Source organism: Ananas comosus, linkage group 19 (assembly GCF_001540865.1).
Source record: "Ananas comosus cultivar F153 linkage group 19, ASM154086v1, whole genome shotgun sequence".
Lineage (NCBI taxonomy): Eukaryota > Viridiplantae > Streptophyta > Magnoliopsida > Poales > Bromeliaceae > Ananas > Ananas comosus.
Window position 1 is genome coordinate 9,144,141 of NC_033639.1, and position 26,808 is coordinate 9,170,948.

Consider the following 26,808-nt stretch of genomic DNA (forward strand, 5'->3'; position numbering starts at 1 on the left):
CATTATATTCTGATGGATCAGCTAATGCACGGCTGAACGAAACGGCGACCCATGACCCGTAAGACGGGTTAATATTGGAAGTTACATTCTCCATGGGCAAGTTCCTTGCAATTTTGTGGAAAAAACCTACCTCAACATTAGATTCTTCTACAAAAGTCTTTTGATAGTCTCCATCACATTTTGAGTAGAAAATTCTACAAGCACTGTCGACTTCTCTTGCCGCTTAAGAAAGGCACACATCATGCACATATAGATATATATATATATAATAATATATATATATATATATATATATATATATATATTATAATACTATATATATATATATGCTTAGGAGAGAAAAAAAGAGACCTTTTTAGGCTAATTAACAAGTCATAAACTAGGGCAAAGGTAGAAGCAATTAATCTCATAGGGAGATGTTAGGTAAAAATGTTGTAGTATCAAGACCCTTATAATTTTTAACTATATGCCATTTAGAAATTAATGCAAACCACCAAAGCAAATTTACATATACTTTTCTAACTTAAGTTTCTTACGACGTAAAAATTAATTTGATGGTTAAAATTGAAAGAACGGACTAGTTGAAAGGATTATAACATTTTTCGTAATTAATGAGATTTTTATGGAGTTTCAACATTCAACGCTATAATATAGAGATTTTTGATTAGTTTGTACATATATACATAGGTAATTATCACGGCATCTCAAATGACTACACGACTAATCCAGAAGCTAAATCAAACAAATTCAAGCTTAAGACTAAGATTAACTAATTTTTTACATCCATATATTCTGGGGGACTCAAAGCATTTGTCTTTAATTTGCTTAAAATGAGCCGGAATATATGGGGTTTTTTTTTTAATATTATATTTTCTTTTTCTTCATAAAAGGGGTTACATATGTCCCACGCGGTTTGGAGGAGATCAAAAGGGGGAGGCTTTAAAGAGAGAATGAGGAATCATGCATGTGGCGTACGTAACGTAACCTGTACCATGCAGGGGCCATGTTGTTGTGTGTTTAGTTGCTTCTTGCTACAGTAAAGTTGGGCTAGCTTTTAGCTTGAGCCACATTTTGATGGCAATTTGGGACCCATGCATGCATGCATGCTTTAGAGGAATCATGGTGTAGCTGGTGCTTACTTTTTAAAGTGTTGGTGATGAATATGGGGTGATGCATAGCTGGTATGGTAGTATTGTTGGAAAGTGTATTGTGGTATGTGGAATGGCATATAATCCTTTTTAAAACTATATATATGTATATTTTACGAACTGTTTCGATCATATCAATCTTTCGGGTAATAAATCGGAAGCACTTTTGTTTCGTTGTACGTACATTGAATTGTATTATGGGTTTATAATCTTCCCAAGCGGGGGATATAATAATGTCAAGGGTATTTTTGAATTGTTTCTTATCAGATCTGGTCGACTTGGTCGACAGCATAGAATCACAGTTGTTCCTCCCTAACAACATAACCATTTAGACATCATTGTAAAGAACTCTTTAGACCCTAATGTTAGACAATGTGAGGGCTATCTCACATTTCGGGTTGTCAAACTTGCTTAGATACCAAACATAACGATGAAGTCTGAAACTCCCTCAATTTCAAGAGAACTGTTTAAACCCTAACAAAAGAGAATCGTTTAGACGTCATTTCGATAGAATTGTTTAGATCCAGACGTCATGCGATGTGAGACCTACCTAACACTTTTGATTGACAAATTGACTCTATTGCCAAATATAACGATCCAAACTGTTCTGTTAGCACAAATAATCTGTTGGATCAAAAATAAATTCTTATCTTATCATAATTCTGCGTTAGGACTACTTTCAGGCATCTGTATCTTATCATCATTCTTTTTTCTATCCTTTGATTCTTTCGCATAAATAGCTTTACAAAGAATTTTAAGCAATATCACGCATAACTTCAATTTTCAAATTCATTTTAGTAGCAAAGTATATATTATTAGCATTGGATAAAGCTAGGCCCATCAACTTGTTTAGCATTCCAAGCCCAAGTGCATTACTAATTAAGTGATAAATGTAGGAGTCATATAATCCTAAAATTTTATAAATTATTATTTAATTGAGCCTAGTTACGTTTCAAATTATTTCTAAACTTTTATACATCATAAAAAAAAAAATTGATAAGTTTGAAATGGCTTAATTGTAATATACTATATTGTATTTTATAAGCTTTTTTTACTTTCTACGCTGTACTATTTATTTTTTTCAAAAGAACGTAATTGTTATTTATTTTCAATCCAGTATAAATAGTAAACCTATAATTTTATATGAAAACTGTTAAAAAAGATTTTGTTATTATTTTTAAAAATTCTTTCAATATAAATTAAATCTGAATATAAGTGGTGGTGCTTTATTATAATCTTCAAGGCTTAACTTAGAACGGCTCAAACTAACCAAATTAGCTAACCGAGTTGAACCAAAAATATCCAATTTGGTTGATTCTCAATTTTGAGTAATATTTCGATTAATTCGCCTCTACCATAATAAAAAATCGTCTCTACGACCGTCTTTCGTTGTGGTGTAGAAAACTACAACAATATTTTTTTTTAAAAAAAAAGAAAATCAAAATTTAATTGTGGGTTCCACGTGGCATGGCATATGTGGCCATATATACCCTTATCCCTGCATCTCAAGTTATCTTATTCCAGATTCTCTGAGGACCCGACACGTGGCCCCAGTGACCATTTTCTTAATACCTAAAAAACACACACAGTATCTTTAGGCTAAAAAAATATCAAATTATTATTATTATATCTTGGGATATTTCCTTTTATGGAAAGGAGAAATTCAACTTGACCACACCCTTGCCATTTATGGAGATTTGGTTAAGGATAAAGAGATTTGAAAAATGTATTCAAACCCCCTCAATTATAGATCATTTTGAAATAGGCTCCTGGACCTTAGTCTTTTTGGTTGATAATTTTTTTGCTAATTAGGTAAACAAAAATTTTGTTAAATTTCAATGGCGCTATCGGCTATTAACTATTAATGTATTATGATTTTATTTGCTAAAAAGTGATTAAAGCTGTTAAATACGATGAAATTATCCGTGAATTTGATAAAATTCTAAATTTATTTGACTAAAATTGCTTACTTTTAATAATTCAAAAAATTAAGAAGATATTGACCAATAAATAAATAGATAAAGTGGGTGCACCATTCCAAAATATTCTATAGTTGAGGGGGTCCCCACAAAAATTTTGCTTAAAAAGCTTTAAGCCAAGCACCCTGGCATAGGATAAAGACAAAAAATGGCATAAACTTTATTCCCAAATTCTTATTCTTGCTTCACTTTTCTCTTTCTTTTTTATTTATTATGGGTACACTTTATTCTTCTTCTCCCTCCTTCTTCTTCTTCCTTTTTTTTTTTTTTCTTTCTTTTTTTTGTTTTTTTTTGCTTTTTTTTTTTTTGTTTTTGTTTAGGTGGGTCCTAGATGTTGACCAAAAAGAGGAGTGTAAGAGAGTTTCAAAATTTGTTAGAACCACTATATGTGATAATATTAGGAATGCAAATGGATCTCAGTTGGTGGAGCTCCTGCTTCGATTCGCCTCGAGTGGAGCAGCAGGCGCATGCCTACAAGAAAAAAGAAAAAAAATAATAATACATCTCGAATCACTCCAAACTACTAAAAAAATTGAGCGGAAAGTGAGGAAAAACTCGTTCCCATCTCGAATTGCCATAAATGGGACAGTTAAATAAAAATTAATTCGTTCTGAATCCATTTTGACTCGCCAAGAAAACATAGCGCGCAATACCTATGTGAGATTGAGTTTAAAGTTTAAACATGTCAGTGTGTGTGACAAAGTAGTAATGGGCTCCTGGATCAACATGAGTCACCACAAAATATGGGCCCTAGAAGGCCTGCGGCCGCGAGCCGAGTCGAGCTTGTTTGGTATTGAGGGCCGTCTAATGTTATTAGACACAGAAATGAGTCGATGTAAAAATTTTATAGAGATATATTTGTTGATTTTTTTCTCAACCCGCAATCTCAGGACGAGTTTGGCTCATTTGGTATTGAGAGTTGTCTAATGTTATTAGACGAAAATGAGTCAACCTAAAAAATATATGGATATATGCTTTTCTATTTTTCGCTAGCCCACGAGAACTCTATTTTGTATCCTACCTTTTTAAGTTTTTAATTATTTCGAATAATTTGAATCGTAATGTTAATTTCTTTTTTTTTGCTTCTTTAATGAAATGGTACGCTCGAACGTGACGCAAAAGTAAGGCACATTGGTGACAAACATCAATTGATTTCCTGACTCAGTGTCGAGGAGGATGCGTACCGCATTTGTGAGTTTCGCGAACCCGACTTTGCGCCCGACGCGACCAAAATTGAGAGCTTGGGCCATGACTTTGATTCATGGAGGCCCATAACTTAGTAGATTACTGGATTGGGCTCCTTTTATGGGCTCAAAGGCCCATAACTTGGTAGATTACTGGATTGGGCTAGTTTTTTTATGGGCTCAAATGCCTTTGTAAGTACACTTAATTGAGTTTTTATTCATGTTTGTATTGTGAACATTGGCGTAGATTCTCTGTAGACCCTGAGTAGGAACTCCTGCGCACGACGATCAAACCGTCCATTCAAAATGCTAAATGCATTTAAACCATTCCTCGTAATCTGACGGTGGTTTCGGTGAGTTAGTAGTTGGAACACGTTGTGTGTGTAGGCATTTTCTGTGTACGTGATTTGTAGAGAAGTTTTACAAATTTTTTTTTGCTTTAATCTTTATAAATTTTGATTTGCTGTTCTAATTTGAATTGACATGGCACGTCACTTTTTTATAAAACCACTCGGCCGTTTAAAAAGTTACACTTAACTCTTCCGCGATCATCAAAAAAATTTTATTTCGCTATTTTATTTGATAATAATTTTTTTTGGTAAATAAGAGATAAAGACTAGAGAATAGTCAGGTAAAATTTTTTGAATTATAAAGTAACAAAATAAAAATAAGTTAAACTATAGGGAGCAAATTGAAGTTTATCAAATATTTTACTATCTTTTTAACATTATTTTTGTAGGAAAAAAGTTAAAATTGCAATTAGAGAAGAACAAAATGTCATACTTTAGCATTTTAACAAATTTGTTTTAAATACTATTTGGTAAAAATGTATAGAGACCCCTCAACTATAGGCCGTTATGAATTGACTCCCTCAACTGTTTTTTTGTTAATACCTCTCAACTTTTATTTATTTAAATTTTGAGGCAAAATATTTAAAATTTTAACAAATTTATCAGTGATTTCGCCAAATATAGTAAATTTACTTACTTTTTAGTAAATAAAACTAGACCAAATAATGGTTGGTAACTAATAGGGTCATTAAATTTGATTGAATTATTAATTTAATTAAAAGTATAAAAATTTAAATTTTAAAAAAAATCAGAAGTTGAGAGGGAGGTCTCGAACCGAAAGAAAAATGTTGAGGGGACTATTTCAGTATTCTCCATAGTTGAGGGGGCATCCATACATTTTTACCTTACTATTTTTCCTTTAATATTTATTACACGGCTAGGATTTTAGGAGAGCCATACAACAAATTCCCAACCGTTAGATTCTCCAATCTACGTTTCCTGTTAAAAACCCCGTCGCTCGCCGTCCCCTTCCTCCCCGATCCAAACCCTAGTCCCCGAACTCTGATCTCTACCAGGTGCGAAACCCTAACCCTAACACTTCAATCGCGCCAACGTATCGAAATCTGAGCCCAAAGATCGAAGCTTTATCCCCTTGTGATGCGATTTGCTTGCTCGATTTGATCTCAGAGACGGGAGAGCCATGGCCGCGGTGGTCCCGGAGTCGGTGCTGAAGAAGAGGAAGCGAGAGGAGCAATGGGCGCTCGCGAAGAAGGGGGCGAACGATGCGGAGAAGGCGAAGGAGCGGGAGAAGAGGAAGCTTATCTTTAGCCGGGCTCAACAGTACGCTAAGGAGTACGAATCGCAGGTATTGATGCGAAGCGTGAACCATTTAGATCGTTAATTCTTCTTTTGTTTTTCGGTGATTTGGTGTAAAAATTGGGTTTTTGATGTGAATTTGATTTGATGATGGTTTATGTTTTTGTAGGAGAAGGAGTTGATCCGGTTGAAGCGAGAGGCGAGGTTGAAGGGTGGATTCTATGTTAGCCCCGAGGCGAAGTTGCTCTTCATCATTCGTATTAGAGGGTACAGTACTTTGATTTTTTTCTTCTTCTTTGTTTGTGTAGTATTATTTGTTTAAATTCTTATATTTGTTTGCATATATTTCTGATTTTAGAAGCTTCAATCCTATGTATGCAATGTATGTAAATTATAAGTTGGTGATATAGGTATATTAGTTAAGCACTATGTAAATGCCTAGTATTGGAATGTGTTATCCAAAAGCTACTGCTTTAATAAAATTTGCGTCGATTGCTTCTCCAGTGGAGGTTCCCATCACCATTTCTGTGCAGCTCTAAAGTACTTTCGGGCTTTTTCAGAGTGTGAGAGAATCGAAGCAGTTGCTTTTTGATATTGCATTGTCAAACTAGGACTAAATTGGATAGGAGAATTAGCCGTGTTAGTTACGTTGCATCTAAAGAGGTTTTCTTTTTTATTATTCTTTTCCATACTTTCAGGCTTTTTCGGAGTTCGAGAGAATCGAAGCAGTTGCTTTTTGATATTGCATTGTCGAACTAGGACTAAATCGGATAGGAGAATTAGCCGTGTTAGTTACGTTGCATCTAATGGCTTTTTTTTTTCTTTTTTGTTAAAAAAATTTCGATGCAGTATCAATGCCATGCACCCAAAAACCAGAAAGATCTTGCAGCTGTTGCGGCTACGACAGGTATATATGGTTTGATTAGGATTGCTTCCAGTTTGCTTTTCTTCTGCTGCGAGTGCTGCGTATTCTTTTGCTTGGGTCTGATAGCTTTGCATTTGCATTTCTCATGGCAGATATTTAATGGTGTTTTCCTTAAAGTAAACAAGGCTACAATGAACATGTTGCGCCGGGTCGAGCCTTATGTGACTTATGGGTACTTAATAAATGCTGTTTTCATTTGATATTATTATTATGATCGCGATCTTTAGGGAATTGCTTTGTTTCAGGTATCCCAACCTGAAGAGTGTTAGGGAGTTGATCTACAAGAGGGGCTATGGAAAGCTGAACAAGCAGAGGGTTCCTTTGTCGGATAATTCAATCATCGAAAAGGTTTATCTTCGGAATCAAGATAAAAAATTTTAGTGTTATCTTTATTGCATTGTTGTATATGATCATTTTATCTTCATTTGTAGGGTCTGGGGAACCATGGTATTGTTTGCATTGAGGATCTTGTTCACGAGATCATCACTGTTGGGCCGCACTTCAGAGAGGCAAACAACTTCCTGTGGCCGTTCAAACTCAAAGCACCATTGGGTGGCTTGAAGAAGAAGAGGAACCATTACGTCGAGGGCGGCGATGCCGGAAACCGCGAGGATTACATCAATGAGCTTATTAGAAGGATGAACTAGAGTCTTGATGTTCACTTAATCTCTTTTCTTAAGGTAGGAAGTTTTTTTTTCCTGAAATTAAGTGGACTTACATCTTAGCAAGTGAAGAACCTTGAATGCTCTGAAATTTTGGTGGTAAGAATCAAGTGTAACGCGAATGCTTTGCAATTTCACTATTTCTTATCAAGAGTTGAACAAATCTCAGTTGCCAAGTTTGTTTTCGTGTTCATTTTGGTGATAGAGCTCCTTTCGACTTGATGCTATGGAATAGTTGTTTTGCTAATTAAGATGTTTATTGTCTCTTAAGTTTTTATCTTTTTAGTTTTCCTACTTCATTGTTAGTTGCATGATAACAAGTTAATGTTTTTTTGCGCTTATCGATTAGTTGATCGGTGATGTTCGCTTGTTTATAAGAAAACTTGATGGCATATTCATGGAAATTATGTGTATAACCAAAACAACCATAACTTGTGGGCTCAAAGTGGAAGTAGAGTCAGTGTCTGTGTAGAAAGGTTTCTTTGGATCGAATAATCGAGTTCACGGAGAAACTTTAATGAGCAAAGATGTGTTGAAATCATTTATTAGTGGGAATCAGAGTTTTTGTTTTCCTGTATCTCTTTCTTTCATTTGGATCCTTTCTGAGAGATTTATTCTGAAGATGAAATGGATGGCTACAAGGGTTATGGAAAAATACCTGTGGTCGCATTAATGATATTGTGGGCTACTTTGATTATTATGTAGGGGAGTAAAGTGCAAAATCCAATATACGTAGGCGGTATTCTGCAATTTGGCCTTAATTATATCTTTTTACAAGTTACTATGGTTGGTTTAAATGATTTGTGAAGATCTTATGTATGTATTTGATTTTTTTTTTATTTCGGAGGATGTTTGTGAGAGAGAGTTTTAAGTAAGTTTACTTTGAAATGAATCAATCCAGAATTTAAAGTCGAATTGGGCGATCAATAAATTGGTTTATTTTCATTTTAGAATGGAATGAGAATTGGAATCTGATTCCTCTAAATTCGAGAGAGGGCTTTATAACAAGTTTTTTTGCAAAGTTAAATGGTTATTGGATATTTCAAAGCACAAATAAATTCTTTTTAAACTAAACTGAATAAAACACTGGATTTATAGAAGAGTAAAATGCTATAAAAATACCACACAGGATTTTTCAAGTGTGCTTGATGAGTTAGATTTTTTTTCTTTTTTGTATATAACATATAATATTTTTAATAGAATCGAGGAGCAGGGGTGTTTGATTCTGGCGAGAAAAATTATTTTCTGAAAAAAAAAGTTTTTTTTTTTTCTGAAAAACATTCTTTTCCACACTCTTCATTTTTCTGGTAAAAAATTTGAAAAACAAAAAAAAAAAAAACTACATTTCATGAAATTTGGGCAAAATTTTTTCAGAAAAACTAATTTTTCTAGAAATCAATAAACAGATTTTTTTTTTTCAGCGAAAAAATTGTTTTTTCAAAAACAAAAACATTCACTTAGTGGCTTGGCTTAATGAGTAAGATTTCAAAATATAACTTGTGAGGTAGATATATATCTTTTCTTTTTTTTTGAGAGAGAGATAGGTACCCGTTACGTTACTTCATTTAGAAATAAATTTAGCTTAGCTGAAAATATGAATCAATAAGGATTCGAATTTGGGATCTCGAGTACCAACCACCAATCCCTTTGCCACTTGCTCTAGGGACAGTTGGTGAGGTAGGTATATATCTTTTTCTTTTTTTTTTGAGAGATAGGTAGCACGCTATCCGCTTTATTTATTTTATTTAGAAATAAACTTAGCTGAAAATGTGAATCAATTAGGATTCGAACTTGGGTCTCGGATATCAACCACCAAGCCCTTTGCCACTTGCTCTAAGAACGGTTGGTGAGATAGGTATATATCAAAGTCTGAAAACGGGAACAATAAGTTTAAAGCTGACTTATGAACTGCACGTTGCACACGAGGGTCATCATGTTGAGGTGCCTACAACAATGATGTGTATTTGGATTTATTCATTCAAAGTGGTGAATTTGAAATGAAAAAAAGGGGATATTCTAAGGCATAATGGACCCATCAAGTAAATCTTTGTGTGTGTGTGTGTATATATATCCATGAACAATTAGATGGACTCAATTGTCTTATGTTAGTCCAAATTATTTATGATTTTATGAAGATTTTCTATGACATTTTCTCCCAACTTATCACCAATTGGTGGTTGGTGAATCTAGAATATTCCCCAGATTCGATATTCTCCACATCAAGAATATTCAAAATTTCATAATAAAATTTGGTAAATAAATTCTACATAATAGTCCGTTGGGCTGACGCTTCTGTATCAGTGCTCTCAAAATTTCAAATTACGATTAAGTAGAAGTTTCAAATTAGATTTTTTTTAGAAAAATTGTTTTAGAGTTTTGTTTGCCAAATGTCTGATTATTATATATTTGAATAACCAAGAAAATAGGGTTCTTAATAAAATAAATGATATTAACATATCCAATTTTAACATAGACATTAATGAGGTGTGTTATAATTGTTTCCTTAGCTTCAAGTAAAGGTTGTTCATATCTTGGACAATCAGAGCTACATCAGCAACCACCAAAAGTTTCTTAACCACTAAAAAAAAAAAAGAAAGAAAGAAAGAAAAATCCATTGTCAAATTAGAAATTAGAATGTGAAAGAAAGATTTTTTTTTTTTTTTTTTTTTTCTGAAAAGGACTCCAATCGATCTCTACAAAGCAACTTATCATTTTCACACGAATAATGTTTGTCGGGATGCTCGAATAACTTGTACAGCATATCTCCTTTTTATTTAATATTTGATTATTTGTTAGTTACTTATCGCGAGATATTAAATTTTTTTTTTTTTTTGAGAGATAAGATATTAAAAAATTATCTAAAATAAGTTAGGTCACTATCTGAGTTTGAAGTCGAGAATTTGATCCTTGCTTGCGCTTTCACCAAAGGATCTCGTACTTCTGGCTTCTTGGAGAGGTGAGGAATCGAGAGGTCTCTATCGAAAGTCAAAAAACTCGCAATAAATCAGAATTAGTTGTATAATTTTTTGGTGTGTTACAATCCACTTTTTTTAAAATCTTTTCCTCTATTGCCAAAAAAAAAACCAATTATTAGGGTTTTTTATTTATTTGTTTTAAAAGGCCTTTATTTCTTTTTCAAGTGCTACAAATTGACCCAACCTATTTTCTACCTAAACTCTCTTTTCAATATATGTAGGTTAATTACTTCTATTTTCACTTACTTATTTGATAAGTCAATATTGTTGCTTTAAATGCTTACACTTGTGGAGTAACCTAACCTAGCTAGGTTCTTATAGGAGATAGGACTACAACAATATTTTTTTTATTATTATTAGGCATTAATTTTGACAAAGCATGCTATATAGATATGTAGCATGCTATATATCTATAGATATATAGATATATTAGGCATTAATTTTGACAAAGCATGTTATATAGATATATATTAATTCCACATTTAATTAATGTTTGGACAAAATTTTCATGTCATGCATGTCAGTCAATGGTAGTTTCCAAATTTTCTTTTGCCATTGAAAATTTTGAGCATTTTGAATGAATAATGTAGTAAAAATTTTTCTAACTTCGGATTTTTGCTCAAGTTGATTAACTGCAACAAAATCGATGAAAGTTGACTGATACACCCTAATTTACACCAATATATTTATTTTATATGCTAAAACTGTTCTTAAATTAACCTTTTACTTATTATTGTTTTAATCTAAAATTTTTTATCAATTCATATTATATAATTTAGAATAATATATAAACTTGTCAATATATTAATAAGATATCATAAATTATTTTTAAAAAGCAGTTTAGGGCTTCCTAATATGAATGCTTTTATTGGCTCCAAGTTTTGTCACTCCCACCATGTTCTGTTGCTGATAACTCCAAATGTGTCAGAACCCAAAACAGCATAGTCTCAGTATTTTCCTATACCAAAAAAAAATAAAAAAACAAGAAGGAAAAAAAAATATTCAACTAAATTTTATGAGTTGTAAAATAATAATAAAAACCTCAAGATTTGACTCATTTTACACATAAATCACCTCAAATCTAATAATTAATAATGCGAGAGGGATGATTCGAGGTCCTAGCTGTCTCACTCTATATAGCTAAATTTATCTTTTTATTGAATGAAGTGGGAATCTCTTTCTCAAAAAAAAAAGCGAGAGGGATCAATACAATCTCGTACGCAGAAAAATTCAGAGTACAAAACGATTTGCTTAATTTTCATTTCCGAACTAACTCGATCATACAATGTGCAGAATTTTTCTATGATGAATGCTCTAGAACATGTGCACTGTTATTCCAAACCATGCATATTTAGGATACCTTAACAGAGTAATTATCACATTAATTATTTACCACAATCACATTAGCACTTGAACCCCCCATCTTTTGATCATTTCACACCTCAACCCCATGCCATAACATGTACCAGGTTTTGCATCAAACCACCTTAAAAGAAGAAACCATTGCACCATCGCACCATTGCACCATTGCACCAAAGAGGGAGATCACTCAACTCAAAAGTGGAGCTAAGGATATGTAACCAAACGCCGAGAGCACGCGGCGCACGCGTACTTGCGCTTCGTGACGATGCAGAGGGGGAGGCAGAAGAGGCGATACGATCGCTCCACGTCGGTGGCTGACACCGCACCGCCGCAGTACGGACAGCTCCCGGGCGCCTTCTCCATGCCCAGCACCTTCTCCTCCTTTGAGCACAAGAAGAACAAGGGCGAGGAGGAGGAGAAGAAGCACATGAGTGTCCTTGTTTGTAAATTTCTTTGTTTTAGGGAGTGGGGTGGTTTTTTTGGCTTTGTGTAGGTTCACAAGTGTGGGGGAGGGGTTTTGGTGTACATCATGTATATATATGCATAACATATATATGTAAGAGAGAGAGAGAGAGAAAGAGAGAGAGAGGAGAAAGGAAAATTTGGTGGACCTGGTCTAGTGGACCGGATTATATAGAAGGGTACTAGGGTGAGAAATATTTTGTAATTTAGTAAATTTTAAGTTTCATTTTACTTGAATTTTAGTATTTAAACTTTATTTAGAATTGAAAGTATGGTTGCTGATACAGCAATTGCCATATTATTTCTAAGAACTGTTGTCGTCGACGAAGTAATGTTGATGAATCAGATATGGTATTTTCTAAAGATGGTATGATAGTTAAATCTTAAATAGTTTAGAAATAATGTGAAAGTGAATTAGTTGCTATATTATTTATTTGTCATCTTTTAAAGATGATATGGAAGTTGAATAAACTATTTGTTACGAAAATCAAAACGAAGTCCAACGAAGTGATTCGATTGAAATAAGAATTAATGTCAATCGATTAATTAGTTTTAACGAATTATAGTGACTTAAATGAATATTCATGGAAGGGTCACAAGCAAATAAACATTTTCTGTATAGTGCTGATCCTTCGTTGGCAAATTTATACAGCATCTCAAGTTGCATACACGAGCCAATTAAAAAACTATATTTGACGTATCAGTATCTCACATCATATTGAGACGCATGCACTTAGTCAAATCCATTCGCAAAATAATCTAGCTATATTCGCAAAACAAATATAAAAACTGTCACATTTTTTTCGACACACGTGAGCATTTTTATTATTATCTAGCGACTAATCCAATTTATCATTATTTTTAATATTACTATAGCGTTAAAAAAAAAATGATGAATCAAGAGCCTAAATAACATAACCAAATAAAATTTACTAACACACCAAGTACATATATAAGATCAATATACAAAAGAATGCGTGATGATATATATTGGAATTATGGACAGATACATCTAACATACCCAATGCCGCCACGAGATCAAAAAGTTTAACCCGTTTAGCGGCAATCTGGTGGGTCGTCTGGACTGAGCGCAACAACACTATCTTCTGCGAGGTGCTTCCCAATGCTACCCGGGCTCTTGAACGTGTCGCTTCTTTGACCAATGCCTGGAACGGAGCCCTTTGATCCTTGCTTGTCCCTTCTTCCATGCTCAGTCCCCACTTCTTCTTTTCGTTATCCATCTCGCTTTTTTTGTTTACTTTGTCTAATCGGTAGGTGTAGAGTTCTTTATTTTGAGTTTTCTTTCTTGTATTTTTTCTGCTCTTTCAAGAGACCCTAGCTGTCTTCATCATGTACGCTTAGTTCATTTCGCTTAATGAATGAAGCAGGTAGCTTGCTACCTATTTTTCACAAAAAAAAATGTATATTGGAATTAAAATCGGTGCGTGGTTCACCGCCTGACGTGGTAAACAGGTCCACCCAAATTTTCCCGACTACAGAGGGGTAGAAAAGCTCTGAACGCTTTAACCGCATTTGTTTGGTTTTGCTGTGGGGCCCACACTATGTGTGAGTCTTACACATGGACACGTCCAATTTATGGTGATGGACCCCCACCAATTATTACAACAGTTAACATTTTGGGTAATAAATTATTTCATTGTCCTATGAATTTTACTCTGTTTAATAGATGCTGTTAGGTGCACCGAGTTTATAATTGTACTGCAGTTGTAATTATATACAAATCTAAATTTAATATTTAATTTGATGCATATGAATTCAACTATTGCAGTCAAAATTGCTCAAAAGGCTCAGCTACAATAATTAAAATTATCCTTAAATTTACTAATCTTATGTAGTTTGTGATTATACTATAGTTGTAATTACATCCAGATCTAAATTTGATGTTTGATTTTATGTATTTAAATTAAACTTTTGCAGTAAAAATTATATGAGAAAGTTCAACCGCAATAGTTCAAACAGCACCCAAATCGGCCTTAGTTCGAACTATATAAAAGTAATTTTATTGTCACATATATATAAAGTGATAATATATAACTATATTTTTTAATTGCATACAATTGAACAAATGACATACTGCGATAGTCCTTTCTACTACATTTAATTAAATAAGATAAAAATAATTATAAATGCTTCGTCTTTAATTGCATGTATATTTAATTATACTGTATTTATAATAATATTCAGTGAAACGGCCCTTTAAACTAAGACTTCGTTCGAAAATAATATATTATCTTATTTTCATAAAGAATAATATTATATTTAGTAGATCGTAGAAATTTAATTAAAATAAGATTTTAAATTGCAACCCTAATGAACTATGGACCATCAATCAGCTATATAACCTTTTAAAATTTTGATCTTATATTCAATTTTTTAATTTGTTGAATTTGAGCAAGTCAACAATATTTTGACTTCAAAACTTAAGCTAAATATTTATTATAATAAAATTATAGTTATTAAATCTGTAAAAATAAATAATGTATTTAAATTTTAAAATCAAAGTGATTCATAATTCAGATAAGTTCTGTACAATTTTATCTATTTAAAATGAAATAATTGCAGTTTTGTCCGCTTGTATTATTAAAAATGATGAAAATTTGTCCGCGTGACATGCTAAATCACTATTCTGAACATACGGATTATGTCCTCGTACCCAAAGTTTTCTTAATTTATGGAATTAGTACCTTAAATTATCTTTATAAATCTTAATTAATTTAATAAATTGTGACAAATGGATTGAGAAATAATGAGTAACCATTACAGGGCGATAGATGTAGATAGTTGGATTAAGATCAAAATGTTTTCAAAATTTTAGTCTCTAATGTAATAATCAAAATTTTAAAAACCGAAGTAAAACTCAATCAATAATTTAAAACTGATTTTAAATTAATTAATTAATTAATTAATTAATCCCAGCCTATTTGAAGTAGAACCTATTAATTATATTTATTTAAAAGTTAAACGAGCGAAAATAGGGAGAGTAAGGTTGAATTAGGGAATAGTAAATTGTGAATGTGTTAGAGAGCTTGTTAATTATTTAAATAAAATTTAAAAAATCCCAAATGAAAAGGTAAACTTCAAAAATCATCTCTGTGGTTTCGGACGTTCTCACTATAGTACCCTGTGGTTTAAAGTGTATCAAGTTTGTGTCCTGTGATTTTATTTTTATCTTTTCGTCAGCTTTTCTGTTAATATTTCGTTAAATTATATAAAAAAAACTTCAGATACCCCATCTAGATTAATCGAATATTTACTTTAGTACCCTTTAATTTTAATTTTGTTATTGATTTAACAAAAAAAATGAGTAAAATTGATAATAAAAAGATAAAAATAAAATCACGATACACTTTAACCATAGAGTACTAAAGTGAGAATGTGTGAAACCATATGGGTGGTATTTGAAGTTTTCCGAATAAAAAATGCACGAAGGAGTATGCCGTAAATAATATCTTGTTAAGGGGTGCAAAAGTAAGATGGTCTTCCCGCGATGTGTTTTTCCATCTTAGTCCTTCAACTTACTTGGTATTATTACTCACCCCAATCTCTAACTCCCTATATAAACCAAACGAAACCCAAATCTTTGGCGCGCTCTTCACTCTCTCTCTCTCTCTCTCCCTCTCTCTCTCTCTCTCTCTCTCTCTCTCTCTCTCAACCGCTCCCAAATCCCCTTCTCTAGGGTTTCCGAAACCCTTCTCCGCTCTTGCCCATTTCTAGGGTTTCCGACCTCGATCCATCTCTCCATTTCTAGGGTCTCCGACCTCGGTCCATCTCTCCATCTCTAGGCCTTCCACCCGCCTTCGATCTGAATGGCTCAATCGGATCCCCATGGCGGAGCTCAAGAACGATCGGGCGAAGGAGATCCGGCTCAGCAATCGGAGTCGCGCACTGGCTCCAAACGCCGACGCCTAAGTGTAGACAGGTGATCGAAGGAGGCGATCTTGTTTGTGTCGGGGATCTCTTATTGCCACGGATTAGGACCCTGTTCCCCTGATCGATTTGTGTATAAGATGTGGGGTTTCTTTAATGGTGATTTTTTGCAGCAGTGATTATTATAAACAGGTCCAGATCCTATGGCCGGGCGATTATTCTTCTGGTGCGTTTTTATTACATGGGATTTCCCTGAGTCGATGGTTTCTATTGTTGTTATTCGATTATTGGTTAAATGTTGTATAGATTGTGGTAAATTGATAAGAGGTGCTTCGTTGTTCGTGCTTTGAGAAAATTGGGGCAACTCAGATTATTTGGTATAAAAAGCGCTTTTGTAATGTCCTTTGAAAGAAATCTAATTAGTAGTCCCATTGTGCTTTTTGGTTGTATCTTTTTCGTTTTTTAATATCTTATTGACATAAGACACCAAAGGCCAGTTGGGATGGCGAACAAGTTATTTGATGATAAGTTGTGCAGCTTGGGTGACGGGGGAATTTTTCTTTTGCGATTACAACATGAGATTTCAGTTTAGGTTTTTTTGATATTTTCTTTTGTGCAAGAAGAAGAAAAAGAAGAAGAAGATGAAGAAGAAGAAGAAGAAGAAGAAGAAAGAGAAAACGAAAAAGAAAAAGACGAAGAAGAAGATGATGGCGATGGCGATGACGATGATGGAGAAGATACTGTTGACGGGCCGGGCCGCCACAGGTTTGCTCTTTGAGATTTTTCATTCAATGAAAACTGCTAATATGTTATTTAAATCTATTTCAGAGCTTGTTTCATTTAAGAATACAAAAGAAGATTTCTTTATGCCTTATTTCTATTTCTCCAAAATCAATAGTGTCTGTATGTTTATAGATTATGTTTCTGGTAATAATTTTGGATACATGCTTTTTGAGTGATTAATGGGTCATCGATAGAACCTTGAAAGCCACTTCACCCTAAGCCAAATGTCTGTACAAATTTTTTTACCTCAAAAAAATTACCAATGAAAAGAGCAATTACGGATATAAAACAAACAACCAAGAAGCACGCTGCAAACAGTAATCCTCGGGTCCATTTTCAGTTCTTCTGCCACCTTTGTGCATGACTTAATAGAATTCTCTGATGCAAACTATATAATGGCTTGTTTGACTTCAGCTATCTAGTCAACTCTTTGCAGTTCGCTTTTCAAATTCATCTCTTCATTAGCATGATGTTACAATGAAATTTCAGGGAGGAGTTTAAGTCATTCAAGCATTTTGTTCAAGAGCTTGAAGATGATGTATTGCCAAATGAAGCAATAAGGAGGTACTTTTTTACTATCTGTTTCTTTATATATAGAATTGTGTCTGGCAAGCTTAGGCCCTGTTTGGGTACTGTTGTCAATTTTTGTTTCTATAAACAAAATTTTATATGATTCAGTGTGCCAACTGGTGGACTTCCCTACTCTTTTCATTGTTGGCTTACGTGCAATCCATCCTGGCCAAATGCCAAAAGTTGCTACTATGTTTTTGTTTTCTGTTGCCAAACAAATCTGTCAACTGTACAGATTGCAAGCACCCCACAATCCACCCCCACACTCCTTTGCATAGAATGTGTGTTTGTAAAAACAAAAATGGCAACAAGATCAAATTAGCCCTTGGCTTTAGAATGCTAATTTGAGTTTTATTCTGGTTTTCTAGGTATTCGCTGTACATTGAATCTCAGAAAAAGACTTACTTTGAGGCCCACAAGACAGAGGAGTGGTATATGATTTTTATCTCTTTAGAATTTTACATATACTTTTGAACGAGACTAGAAAAAAAAAAACAAAAAAGGGAAAGGGAAATGTAACATTTTCTATGATGTATGCATGCCTATTTCTTTGCAATTAATAAATCTGTATTTTGGTATAGGCTGAGAAACAAGTATCATCCTTCTAATCTGATGGCCATCGTAGAAAGGTGATCGATCATACCCAACATCTAGAAAGTACTGAAGAACTGCAACAATTGACATACCTTAAAGGATTGCATCAACTCTTTGCAGGAAGAAGCAGCGTGCAAGGGCTTCAGCAACACAATTTTTTCGCAAATTGGAGAACCTACCTCTAGCAATTGGAAGGTAAGATACATCGAATTAGACTGAAGTTTTGGTGGCTTTAATTCACACTTGAGCTCCTAATTTCTTTAAATATTTAACATGCGGGTGCAGCACCTTAGAGCTTATGAGTTCATTGTTAGTAACATGTGAGGATGAATCCAGTGCTGAATCATCGTTGGAAACTCGACGACTCATATTAGACATAGCACAAACTCAGGCACTTGCTCTCAAGCTTGACACTGAAAAGGGCATCGATAACAACATTCTGTGGCCAAAGAACAGTGATATTCACCCAGTTGTTAAACGACTAAATCGACATGAGCTCCTTCGTAATCTGCTAGAGTACCTGTGGTCTGTACATGGTGTGTCTTACTATGGCATTCAGGAGTCAGAGGAAGATGTTGGCTTTACCGGTGTGCCAGAAGATGTTCCCCACTATGAGGAGGACGGCTGGGAAGAGAAGCTCCGCCTGTTTTGGCAGTTAAGGTTGAAGGGTGAAGATCCTTTGGAACGTAGGGCTGCAACTAAAGATATTGAGGCGGCCGTTGACAAGGCCATCAATAGTAGTGTTGTGAAAGTGGAGGACGAGAGCATGGATTTAATATATGGTTGCGGAGTTACTGCTTGCTCGAGACCTTTCTACAGTGTTGAATCTGCCTGTGAGCATCTTAGGGCTAGCCACCCTCTAACCGTCGCATCGCTGGAAACACAAGTGCAAGGTCAATTTTACTATGAAAATTATATGAGGTAATACTCTTTTTTGATACCATTGTTTTCTTTTCGCTTTCCAGAATTAGGATAGGTAGAGCATATGATTAGTGAATATGAGTTAGGGTTGCTATGCTTTTATGAGTATAGAGCCTTTCGTATTCATAAGTTGTTTTCGATGGTAGAGTTTTCGAATTGCAGCTAAATCGAGCCAATATGAGTATCCTCTAGAAAATTCAAAGTATCTTCATCTCATCTTCTTTTTTTTCTCCCCTGCTGCTTTGGATAATCAGGATTATCTTCTTGAGAAACCTTGGGACATTAGAATGGATTTTGTTTCTTAATTGCAGCAATGCAGTCGCGCCCGCTGAGGATGACTCCCCAAACCATTCCGCGAGTTGACCGCGTGCTACCTTACCTTCATATGCGTATCTGGCCACTGATTTCAATTTCATGGAGCGATAGGGAGGTAACGAAGTCTCCATTTGCAGTATCTGGGCAGTAATGGCCACTTGTGCCTGATGAGCAACTCCCATTTTGCTTTCTAGGCTCGTCAGCAACTCGACGCAGTGAATTCTCTCCTGCAGTGCATTCTCTCCTGCTCGTATACAATCGAGTTAAATGAAGAGCAAAATATTGCCGCTTCTCGACATCTGTTCGTACATCCTCGTGAAGTACTGTACAGATTTTTAACATCTTCATTTGTTCCCCTTTATGTCTGTACATAAGAAACGTCTTTGCGCCGGTGATATCTCTACTAACTGTATACCGGTATAGCGTATAAATAATACAAACTAACCTGTACAGTTCCAAGTGGAGGATGTGAGAACTGGATAAGAAAGTGTTAGTAAACTGGGACTTCGTGATCTAAACTTCTGTTTGTCATGATTTTCTCTTCCTTGTAAAAAATGTATGGGTGGGGCCCTGTACTAGCCTGGTATTGCAATTTTGTTCCTGTTCTTTTGACACCGCACACGTCGGGGCATTTTACTCATAAATTATGTCTCTACTCACTGATGTTTGACACAGGGTGCCTCTTCCTTTCATAAACTTTGGAGATTTATTTTTTGCAAAGCAAATATTTTTTTTTTTTTTCTTCTAGAGTTGGCTATTAATTTTGATGTTTTTTTAATAATGGATTCTCCAATCTCGGTATATTTTATGCTTGGCACTTTTAGATAGCTTAAAATCCAACCATATTAAACTTTTAAATTTAGGAACCCACTCGTTCTGGGTCCCGCCTCCGAACCACGTACTAAATCCCCACCGTCAACGGTCCAATCCTAGGGGCAATTTCGTCAACTCGTTCATTTTTACGATCCTACCCCCATCTGCGGTAATACATCTCATAGGCGCCGCACAATGGAGATACGTACTCGGACAATTTAGTAATGCAGGGGTATTTTAGTCAAAACGTCGCCCCGAGATCCGGTGTTCACTTGGCTCCCACCGCTATAAATACGTCGCTCCTCATCGCGTGCCACGTCATCTTTCTCTCTCCCTTCTCCCTCTCTCTCCTCCCCTCCAATCTCCACTTCAATCATTGCTCTCTCTCTCTCTCTCTCTCTCTCTCTACACGATCGAAGGAGCTCGAACTCGAGATCTCAGGTGAGGAATCGCCCCCTTTCTCTCTCCCCTCTCGCCGATTCGTTGTTTCGATCGAATTCCCCGTCTCTCTCTCCCTCGATTCGTCTAATTCAAAGTGTAATTTGAGGAGGATTCGTCTCCTAATCGCTTGGGACAAATCTTTGGGTGAAAATTTGGGGGTTTGTTTTTAACTACGCAATCCATTTTGATTTGTTTCTATATTTCGCAAGTAATCTCCTTGTCGATCATTCGGAGCGCGATCGCAATTTTAGGGTTTATTGTGTGATTCTGTGCGTTGCATTCGCTGTACTTGTTGCCTAAGATTTGTTCTTTACTTGAAAGATATAGGTTGGGGTTTCTTGCTTGTGACGGATTGGCAATGGATTCTTAGGTTGTAATGTGTTGCGTGCCCTTGTAGTTTCTCTTGTGGTTTGATTGATTAGGTTAAGTACATGATATGTTGGTGTGGGTTGCTACCTTCTGCGAAATATTAGGGCTTCAAAGTTTGAGTCTAATTCAAAAAATTGAGCAATTGGCATGTTATTTTTATACATTTGAATATTCGGGGATCTTCATTACATTATCTACGCTGAAGAGTGTAAAATGCATGGATTTTCCTTTCTTTGTGAAAGGGAGTGATTGGAAATACTTTGTGAAAGTGATGCATCTTTCTTTCTTTATGAATAACATGTTACCTTTGAAGAAAAAAAAAAAAGAAAAAAAACTTTGCGCTTTTTGTGTTGGTTGTTGCTGTCGTTATTTTCACTGATCAATATCAGCATAGATTCTTATTTAGACTTATAAATGACAAGTTAAGGATTACATATGCAGGGTTACACATATTTGTGTGGAGATTCACAATTATATTTACTCTTGAACAATCATTAAAATAAAGAGATCAAGCTTTTCTGGGCTTCTTTTTTAATACCAAGAGGAGGCACGATAAGCGAGTGATCATTCTCGTTGCCATGGTAATCTATGCGGAGATTTCAGTTTCTGTACATTCAACAAACTTAAGTGTACAATTGAATGGAGTTGCTTTATCACTCTGTCGCTGACACATTTATCTCTTACTGAAGGCGACCAATGAGAATCTTCCGCCTAATGTTATCAAACAACTCGCTAAGGAACTTAAGAATCTCGACGAGACACCTCCAGAAGGGATAAAAGTGGTCGTTAATGGTGACGACTTCTCTACCATTTATGCCGATATTGAGGGTCCTGGTAAGACAATGGTCATAAGATTTTTTTTTTTTTTTTTTCTTTTCATACCTTTAGTTGCTTCAGAAAAGGACTGCTTTCTACAACTCAATGATATGCAGCTGGGACTCCCTATGAGAATGGCATATTCCGCATGAAGCTGTTGTTGTCTCGTGATTTTCCCCAGTCTCCTCCAAAAGGTTTTATCTTAAACTCTTGTCACTGGAAATTGATCCGCTCGAGATCTTCTAGGCTTTTAGTGTTGTCTATCCTTTTACAGTTAATTACAATTTGATCCTGGGAAGTTGATCTCTATTTCAATTTTGTCCTCGTAGTCTTAATTATAACAATTTGGTCTGTGAAATTGTTTTGCATAACAATGAACTCCTCTTATTTATCATCTGAAAATGTTGTCATGTCCACGTCATGATTAGACTTTGCTTTGTTAATGAAACTGTAGGGATAGAATTGAGATTGGGGTCAAAATGACTAAAATTTTACTTTCGAATCTCTAAAAATAAATTGAAATCTGGGTCAAGCTTCAGAGACTAAATTTTTATTAACCCTTTTCTTGTATGGTTGAATAGGTTACTTTATGACAAAAATATTCCACCCAAACATTGCGGTTAATGGTGAGATCTGCGTCAACACATTGAAAAAGGACTGGAATCCAAGTCTTGGCTTGCAACATGTTTTGCTTGTAAGTTTAGGATGGCATGAATGCCATATCCTTGTTGTCGGTGTTGATTGTGTGTTTTAAAGAACCATTTTTATACAGCACTCAACAATTAAATGTGGAGATTTTTTTTGGCTGAAGTGACAGACTGTGCAATCAAGTCGAAGTTAACTGTAATATGCTTTTGACCAACTTTTTTCTGCATATTGACCTTTACCTAATATGTCAAATGGTGTCATGACTGATAGGTGATCAGATGCCTACTGATCGAACCTTTCCCAGAATCTGCGCTCAATGAGCAGGCCGGTAAGATGTTGCTCGAAAACTATGAGGAGTATGCAAGGCATGCTAGGTCAGCTCCTCTCTCTCTATCTCTCTCTCTCTCTCTCTCTCTCTCTTCTCCCAGCAAACCCCCCTTCCCCAACCACCCCCCTGCGCGCACATACCCACACACAAAAACACATAAACACTTGATGTGAGTCACTCTCTTGTTAATCTTGTTATCGGAAAGGTCCATCCGACAAGAAATGACCGAGGAATGATCTTAACACTTTCACTAATGTGCATGCCAGGATTAGGACAGTCCATGCTTGTCGCAATAATAGAAGAGATGATGGAAGGAAAGTTAATCCACCAAGTATCCATACCGTGGAGTTCAGTCCACAAACTAACAGAACTGAGAGGATTTTCGAGTAGTTTTGATGCTGTGTTGCGTAAAAGTTTGATATGATAAGAAACAACACCGAAATAATGTTAACAAATCTAACCTTTTAAAAATATTTAGTAGTAGTACTAATTTTGACCATAGTAGTTTTTAGGTTATAGCCAAGATTGAGACGATAGTGCATATTTATTTGGTTTGCCTTCTTATTGCATGCATCACATAGAAAGCCTTTCGTAAGTAATTTCTCAATCCTATACTTCATAGTTCAATTTTCTCACTCATTATGGCAGGTTGTATACTGGAATACATGCTCTCAAACCTCGCATAAAGCCAAAGACTGGAGCAATTTCCGAGTCCACCACAGTGCTTAATGTGGACCAAACGAACACGGTTCTTAGCGGCAAATTGCCTCAGGTTGCTACCCCACTTACTTCCCCAGCGGCCTCCAAAGGATCAGTTTTGAACTCTCAGGACGAAAACGCCATTATTGTTCCTTCTTCCGAGGCTGCTAGTGGGGCATCAGCGGTGCAAAAGAAAGAAGGGGTAGCTGCTGCGAAAATTCAGATGGATAAGAAGAAGATGGACGCGAGGAAGAAGAGCTTGAAGAGATTATAGGAAAGATTTGGGGTTTAAAATTTTAGGCTAGATTAGAGCTTTATAGGCGCCAAATTTATTCGGTGGACTATTGGGGATGGTTATGATATGCTGTATCATCATTTGGATTAGTGTGTAGAGAGGATGAGTGAGGGGTGGATGAGTGAGGGGTGGGGGGGGAGATGTGTCTGAATTGGATCTCTCTCTTTCTGTCTTCTTTTATGCATTGAAAATTCTTGGAAAGAAGGCTGCTTCTCATTCCAATCTGTACTACTAGAATTATCATACGAGCAACGCATGTGCGACTGCATTGGGAATAGATTGAGGGTAATGTGATCTTATTGATGAGAAAAGTAGTCATTTCAAATGTGCATCTTAATTTGCCAGCAGAGAGGAAGGAAAGAGTGGTCACAATTGGTAGGAGGATGGTTCAGATTCTGTAATTTGTTATTGTCAAGTGCCTGTTCATCTTTCTGTGTGTGATCCTGTTGTGGGACACTTGTTTGGACTTCAAAGATGCTTGAGGTAATCACCTTTCTCCCCCTCATAAAAACTATATGAGGAAAATAAGAAGACAATTTGAGTTTTAATTCCTTGTTTCTATTGATGATAGGTTGTAGTGTTGTTGAAGTATCATTTGGCTTTCCTGAAAATTTATTTGTTGTTTCTTTCTATGCCCCATATGTAATCTAACAACCACATAAAAATTCAATAAACTATATATAATCTTAACAACCTGAAAATTTTAATAATCTATTCATATAATTTCATATAATTTTAATAGCTTGTAAATCTTAATAATCTATTCATATAATTTCATATAAGTTTAACCGTCTAAAAATTCTAATAATCTATCCATATAATTCCATATAATCTTAACAACTGAAAATTCTAATAATCTATCTATACAATCCTAACAATCAAATAAAAATTTTAATAATCCACATATAATCCTTACAACTTCACTTGTTTCTATTTTTTATATAATTCATACACAATTTGAACTAATGAATACGGCAAACGATTCACCGCCTTTAGAAGATATGGGATAATGCGATGAACGATTCACCGCATTTAAAAGATATAGGAAAATACGGTGAACAATTAACCGCCTTTCGAAAAAAATCCCATATGCCTCCTACGTGGCGAAGAAAGGGTTAATTTGTCAAATATAAATTGGCAGAGTTATTTTGCAAATTATAAAATTTTAAAGAATTATTTTGTAAAAAATTCCTCTTATTTGCTACATGGACATTTTGGTGATCATGACAAGTCTGTCCTTTTTCCACATTCATTCTCTCTCCCTCTCTCTCTCTCTCTCTCTCTCTCTCTCACACACACACACACACACACACACACACACACACACACACAAACAGTAAAGACTCTGCAGTGTGGGAACTTTGCTAGAAATTCACATATTTTGATTACTCCCACGTATAGTAGTGTTTGCTGAGAGGAAGGTATCATGATATTTTTGCTTCATTCATTTTTTTATATATAAATAAACTTAGCTATAATTATGTAGTAACTAAATTTTGAACTTGGGATCTCAAATATCAATCATCAAATTCCTTACAACTTGCACTCGGAATGATCAGTGTCTCACATATAATAGCAATTAGAGAAATTAGTGGCACATATGTACTAATAAGTCCAATCTTCTAGGCTGTTAAGTTTTGGCATTTGATGAATTTCAACAGATATGTCACATAATTTATTTAAAAATATTAGTTAGTCATCATATAATTCTGTATAAGTCCCTCAATTTTAAAAACTCTATATTAAATTTCCACCACCATGTAATAACACAACTTTCCCTATCAGTGTGATTTAATCTAGAGAGAGAGAGAGAGAGAGAGAGAGAGAGGGAGATCAATTCCACTCATCTAAACAAAGGAAACAAATTAAGGAAAATGAGTCATCATGTGCTCAGGTCCCTCCAAAGCCATGGGATCTCATGAGGAAGCAATTCATGGCTGTGCTTGCCCCTCAATATTACCTACTCATAAGAAAAAGAAAGAGGAAGAAGAAGAATGTGACATGGCTCATAGAACAGTGTATGTGGATGATGATGATTGATCATGATGATTATGATGATGAGTTGAGCAAGCAATCCAAGCATATAATTTATATGTGGCCTAAAAGTGCTTTGTCCTACTGTAGCAAAACTCACATGGTGATTTTGTGTTGTTTTTTTGGTGCCATGTGGCCAATGTGGCACTGCTCCTACACTAGATTTTAATTATTGGACCCAACTTTGTGGCTCTTGTTAATTAGAGTTAGTACATAAATATGTTGCATTAGCTTGGCCACATTTTTAAGCTTTATTGTGGCTTTCCTTTTTTTAAAAAAAATTCATTTAAACTGTAGCTAATTAAGATGGATTCCTAATTTGTGTTGGGAATAGCTAAGAAGAAGTACTCACTTTCACCACAAAAAACAAAAAAAAAAAAAAAAAAANAATTTTTGAAATAATAATAGTAATAATAAATTTTAAAACCCATTTTTTTCATAATACACAGATAATTTTTTACACACAAATTAAATTTTCAAAATTTTATACATAATAATCGTATTTTATTTGGGACATCGTGGCTCGTCCACAGCCGTAAACGTGGCATGCGTGCCCATCAAACACGTAACCCTTCCTCGTCTTTTGTACACGTGGCGCCATCCTGTGGCCCCTAATGCGTCGGATGCGGTGGGCGCGTGTACGCGTCGCACGTGCCTTCGTTCGCGCCAAAACGTGTGGCCCCTGTTGACTCGACTTGCTTCAATTCTTCGGTACTATTTTGTCGCGTATTTACGAAATGACTATTTTGCCCTCATTAACCAATCTCCGGTGTCGTGGGCATTTTGGTCATTTCGCTGGAGCAGCGGTAACGAAGCGCCACATGTTAACAGTGGGTTGGTGGGTGGTGACGCTTGCGCTAGAGATATTTTTTCTCCATGTTGTGGTTAACAACGCTTCTAAACTAAACTCCGTTACTTACGTGGGTCCCTTTTTTTTTTTTTAGGGTAAACTTCAAATATCACTCTGTGGTTTCGCACTTTCTCACTTTA

The 26,808-nt window shown here is 35.2% G+C and overlaps 4 protein-coding genes across 5 annotated transcripts; 3 read left to right on the top strand and 1 right to left on the bottom strand.

Annotated features, from left to right (window-relative positions):
• LOC109725268 (60S ribosomal protein L7-4-like) lies at positions 5,525-7,732 on the top strand. Its single transcript, XM_020254386.1, has 7 exons — positions 5,525-5,677; positions 5,790-5,967; positions 6,088-6,185; positions 6,768-6,825; positions 6,936-7,015; positions 7,089-7,191; positions 7,275-7,732. Exons 2-7 carry the CDS (start codon positions 5,803-5,805, stop codon positions 7,488-7,490), a joined length of 720 nt encoding a protein of 239 aa, XP_020109975.1. The 5' UTR covers positions 5,525-5,677; positions 5,790-5,802; the 3' UTR covers positions 7,491-7,732.
• On the bottom strand, positions 11,742-12,335 carry LOC109725172. The gene has a single exon (XM_020254264.1). It carries the CDS (start codon positions 12,269-12,271, stop codon positions 12,047-12,049), a length of 225 nt encoding a protein of 74 aa, XP_020109853.1. The 5' UTR covers positions 12,272-12,335; the 3' UTR covers positions 11,742-12,046.
• Positions 16,870-19,935, top strand: LOC109725137 (serrate RNA effector molecule-like). Its single transcript, XM_020254222.1, has 7 exons — positions 16,870-16,957; positions 17,465-17,539; positions 17,914-17,976; positions 18,127-18,174; positions 18,260-18,334; positions 18,425-19,060; positions 19,372-19,935. Exons 4-7 carry the CDS (start codon positions 18,158-18,160, stop codon positions 19,421-19,423), a joined length of 780 nt encoding a protein of 259 aa, XP_020109811.1. The 5' UTR covers positions 16,870-16,957; positions 17,465-17,539; positions 17,914-17,976; positions 18,127-18,157; the 3' UTR covers positions 19,424-19,935.
• On the top strand, positions 20,492-24,332 carry LOC109725127 (ubiquitin-conjugating enzyme E2 22-like). Of its 2 annotated transcripts, XM_020254204.1 has the most exons (7): positions 20,492-20,629; positions 21,440-21,579; positions 21,688-21,832; positions 21,931-22,008; positions 22,396-22,508; positions 22,733-22,836; positions 23,439-24,332. In XM_020254204.1, exons 2-7 carry the CDS (start codon positions 21,577-21,579, stop codon positions 23,761-23,763), a joined length of 768 nt encoding a protein of 255 aa, XP_020109793.1. In that variant the 5' UTR covers positions 20,492-20,629; positions 21,440-21,576; the 3' UTR covers positions 23,764-24,332. The 2 variants fall into 2 exon arrangements, with proteins under 2 accessions (XP_020109793.1, XP_020109794.1); XM_020254205.1 differs by lacking the exon at positions 21,440-21,579 and having other exon boundaries at positions 20,523-20,629.

Bases quoted from the DNA above. Each gene is read 5' to 3' on its own strand.
- LOC109725268 (XM_020254386.1), top strand. From the start codon at position 5,803: ATGGCCGCGGTGGTCCCGGAGTCGGTGCTGAAGAAGAGGAAGCGAGAG. The intron at 6,826-6,935 runs GTATATATGGTT...TTCTCATGGCAG, and splicing joins AGCTGTTGCGGCTACGACAG to ATATTTAATGGTGTTTTCCT. The intron at 7,016-7,088 runs GTACTTAATAAA...GCTTTGTTTCAG, and splicing joins GAGCCTTATGTGACTTATGG to GTATCCCAACCTGAAGAGTG.
- LOC109725172 (XM_020254264.1), bottom strand. From the start codon at position 12,271: ATGTGCTTCTTCTCCTCCTCCTCGCCCTTGTTCTTCTTGTGCTCAAAG.
- LOC109725137 (XM_020254222.1), top strand. The intron at 18,335-18,424 runs GTAAGATACATC...ATGCGGGTGCAG, and splicing joins CTACCTCTAGCAATTGGAAG to CACCTTAGAGCTTATGAGTT. The intron at 19,061-19,371 runs GTAATACTCTTT...TCTTAATTGCAG, and splicing joins TACTATGAAAATTATATGAG to CAATGCAGTCGCGCCCGCTG.
- LOC109725127 (XM_020254204.1), top strand. The intron at 21,833-21,930 runs GTAAGACAATGG...AATGATATGCAG, and splicing joins TGCCGATATTGAGGGTCCTG to CTGGGACTCCCTATGAGAAT. The intron at 22,509-22,732 runs GTAAGTTTAGGA...CATGACTGATAG, and splicing joins GCTTGCAACATGTTTTGCTT to GTGATCAGATGCCTACTGAT.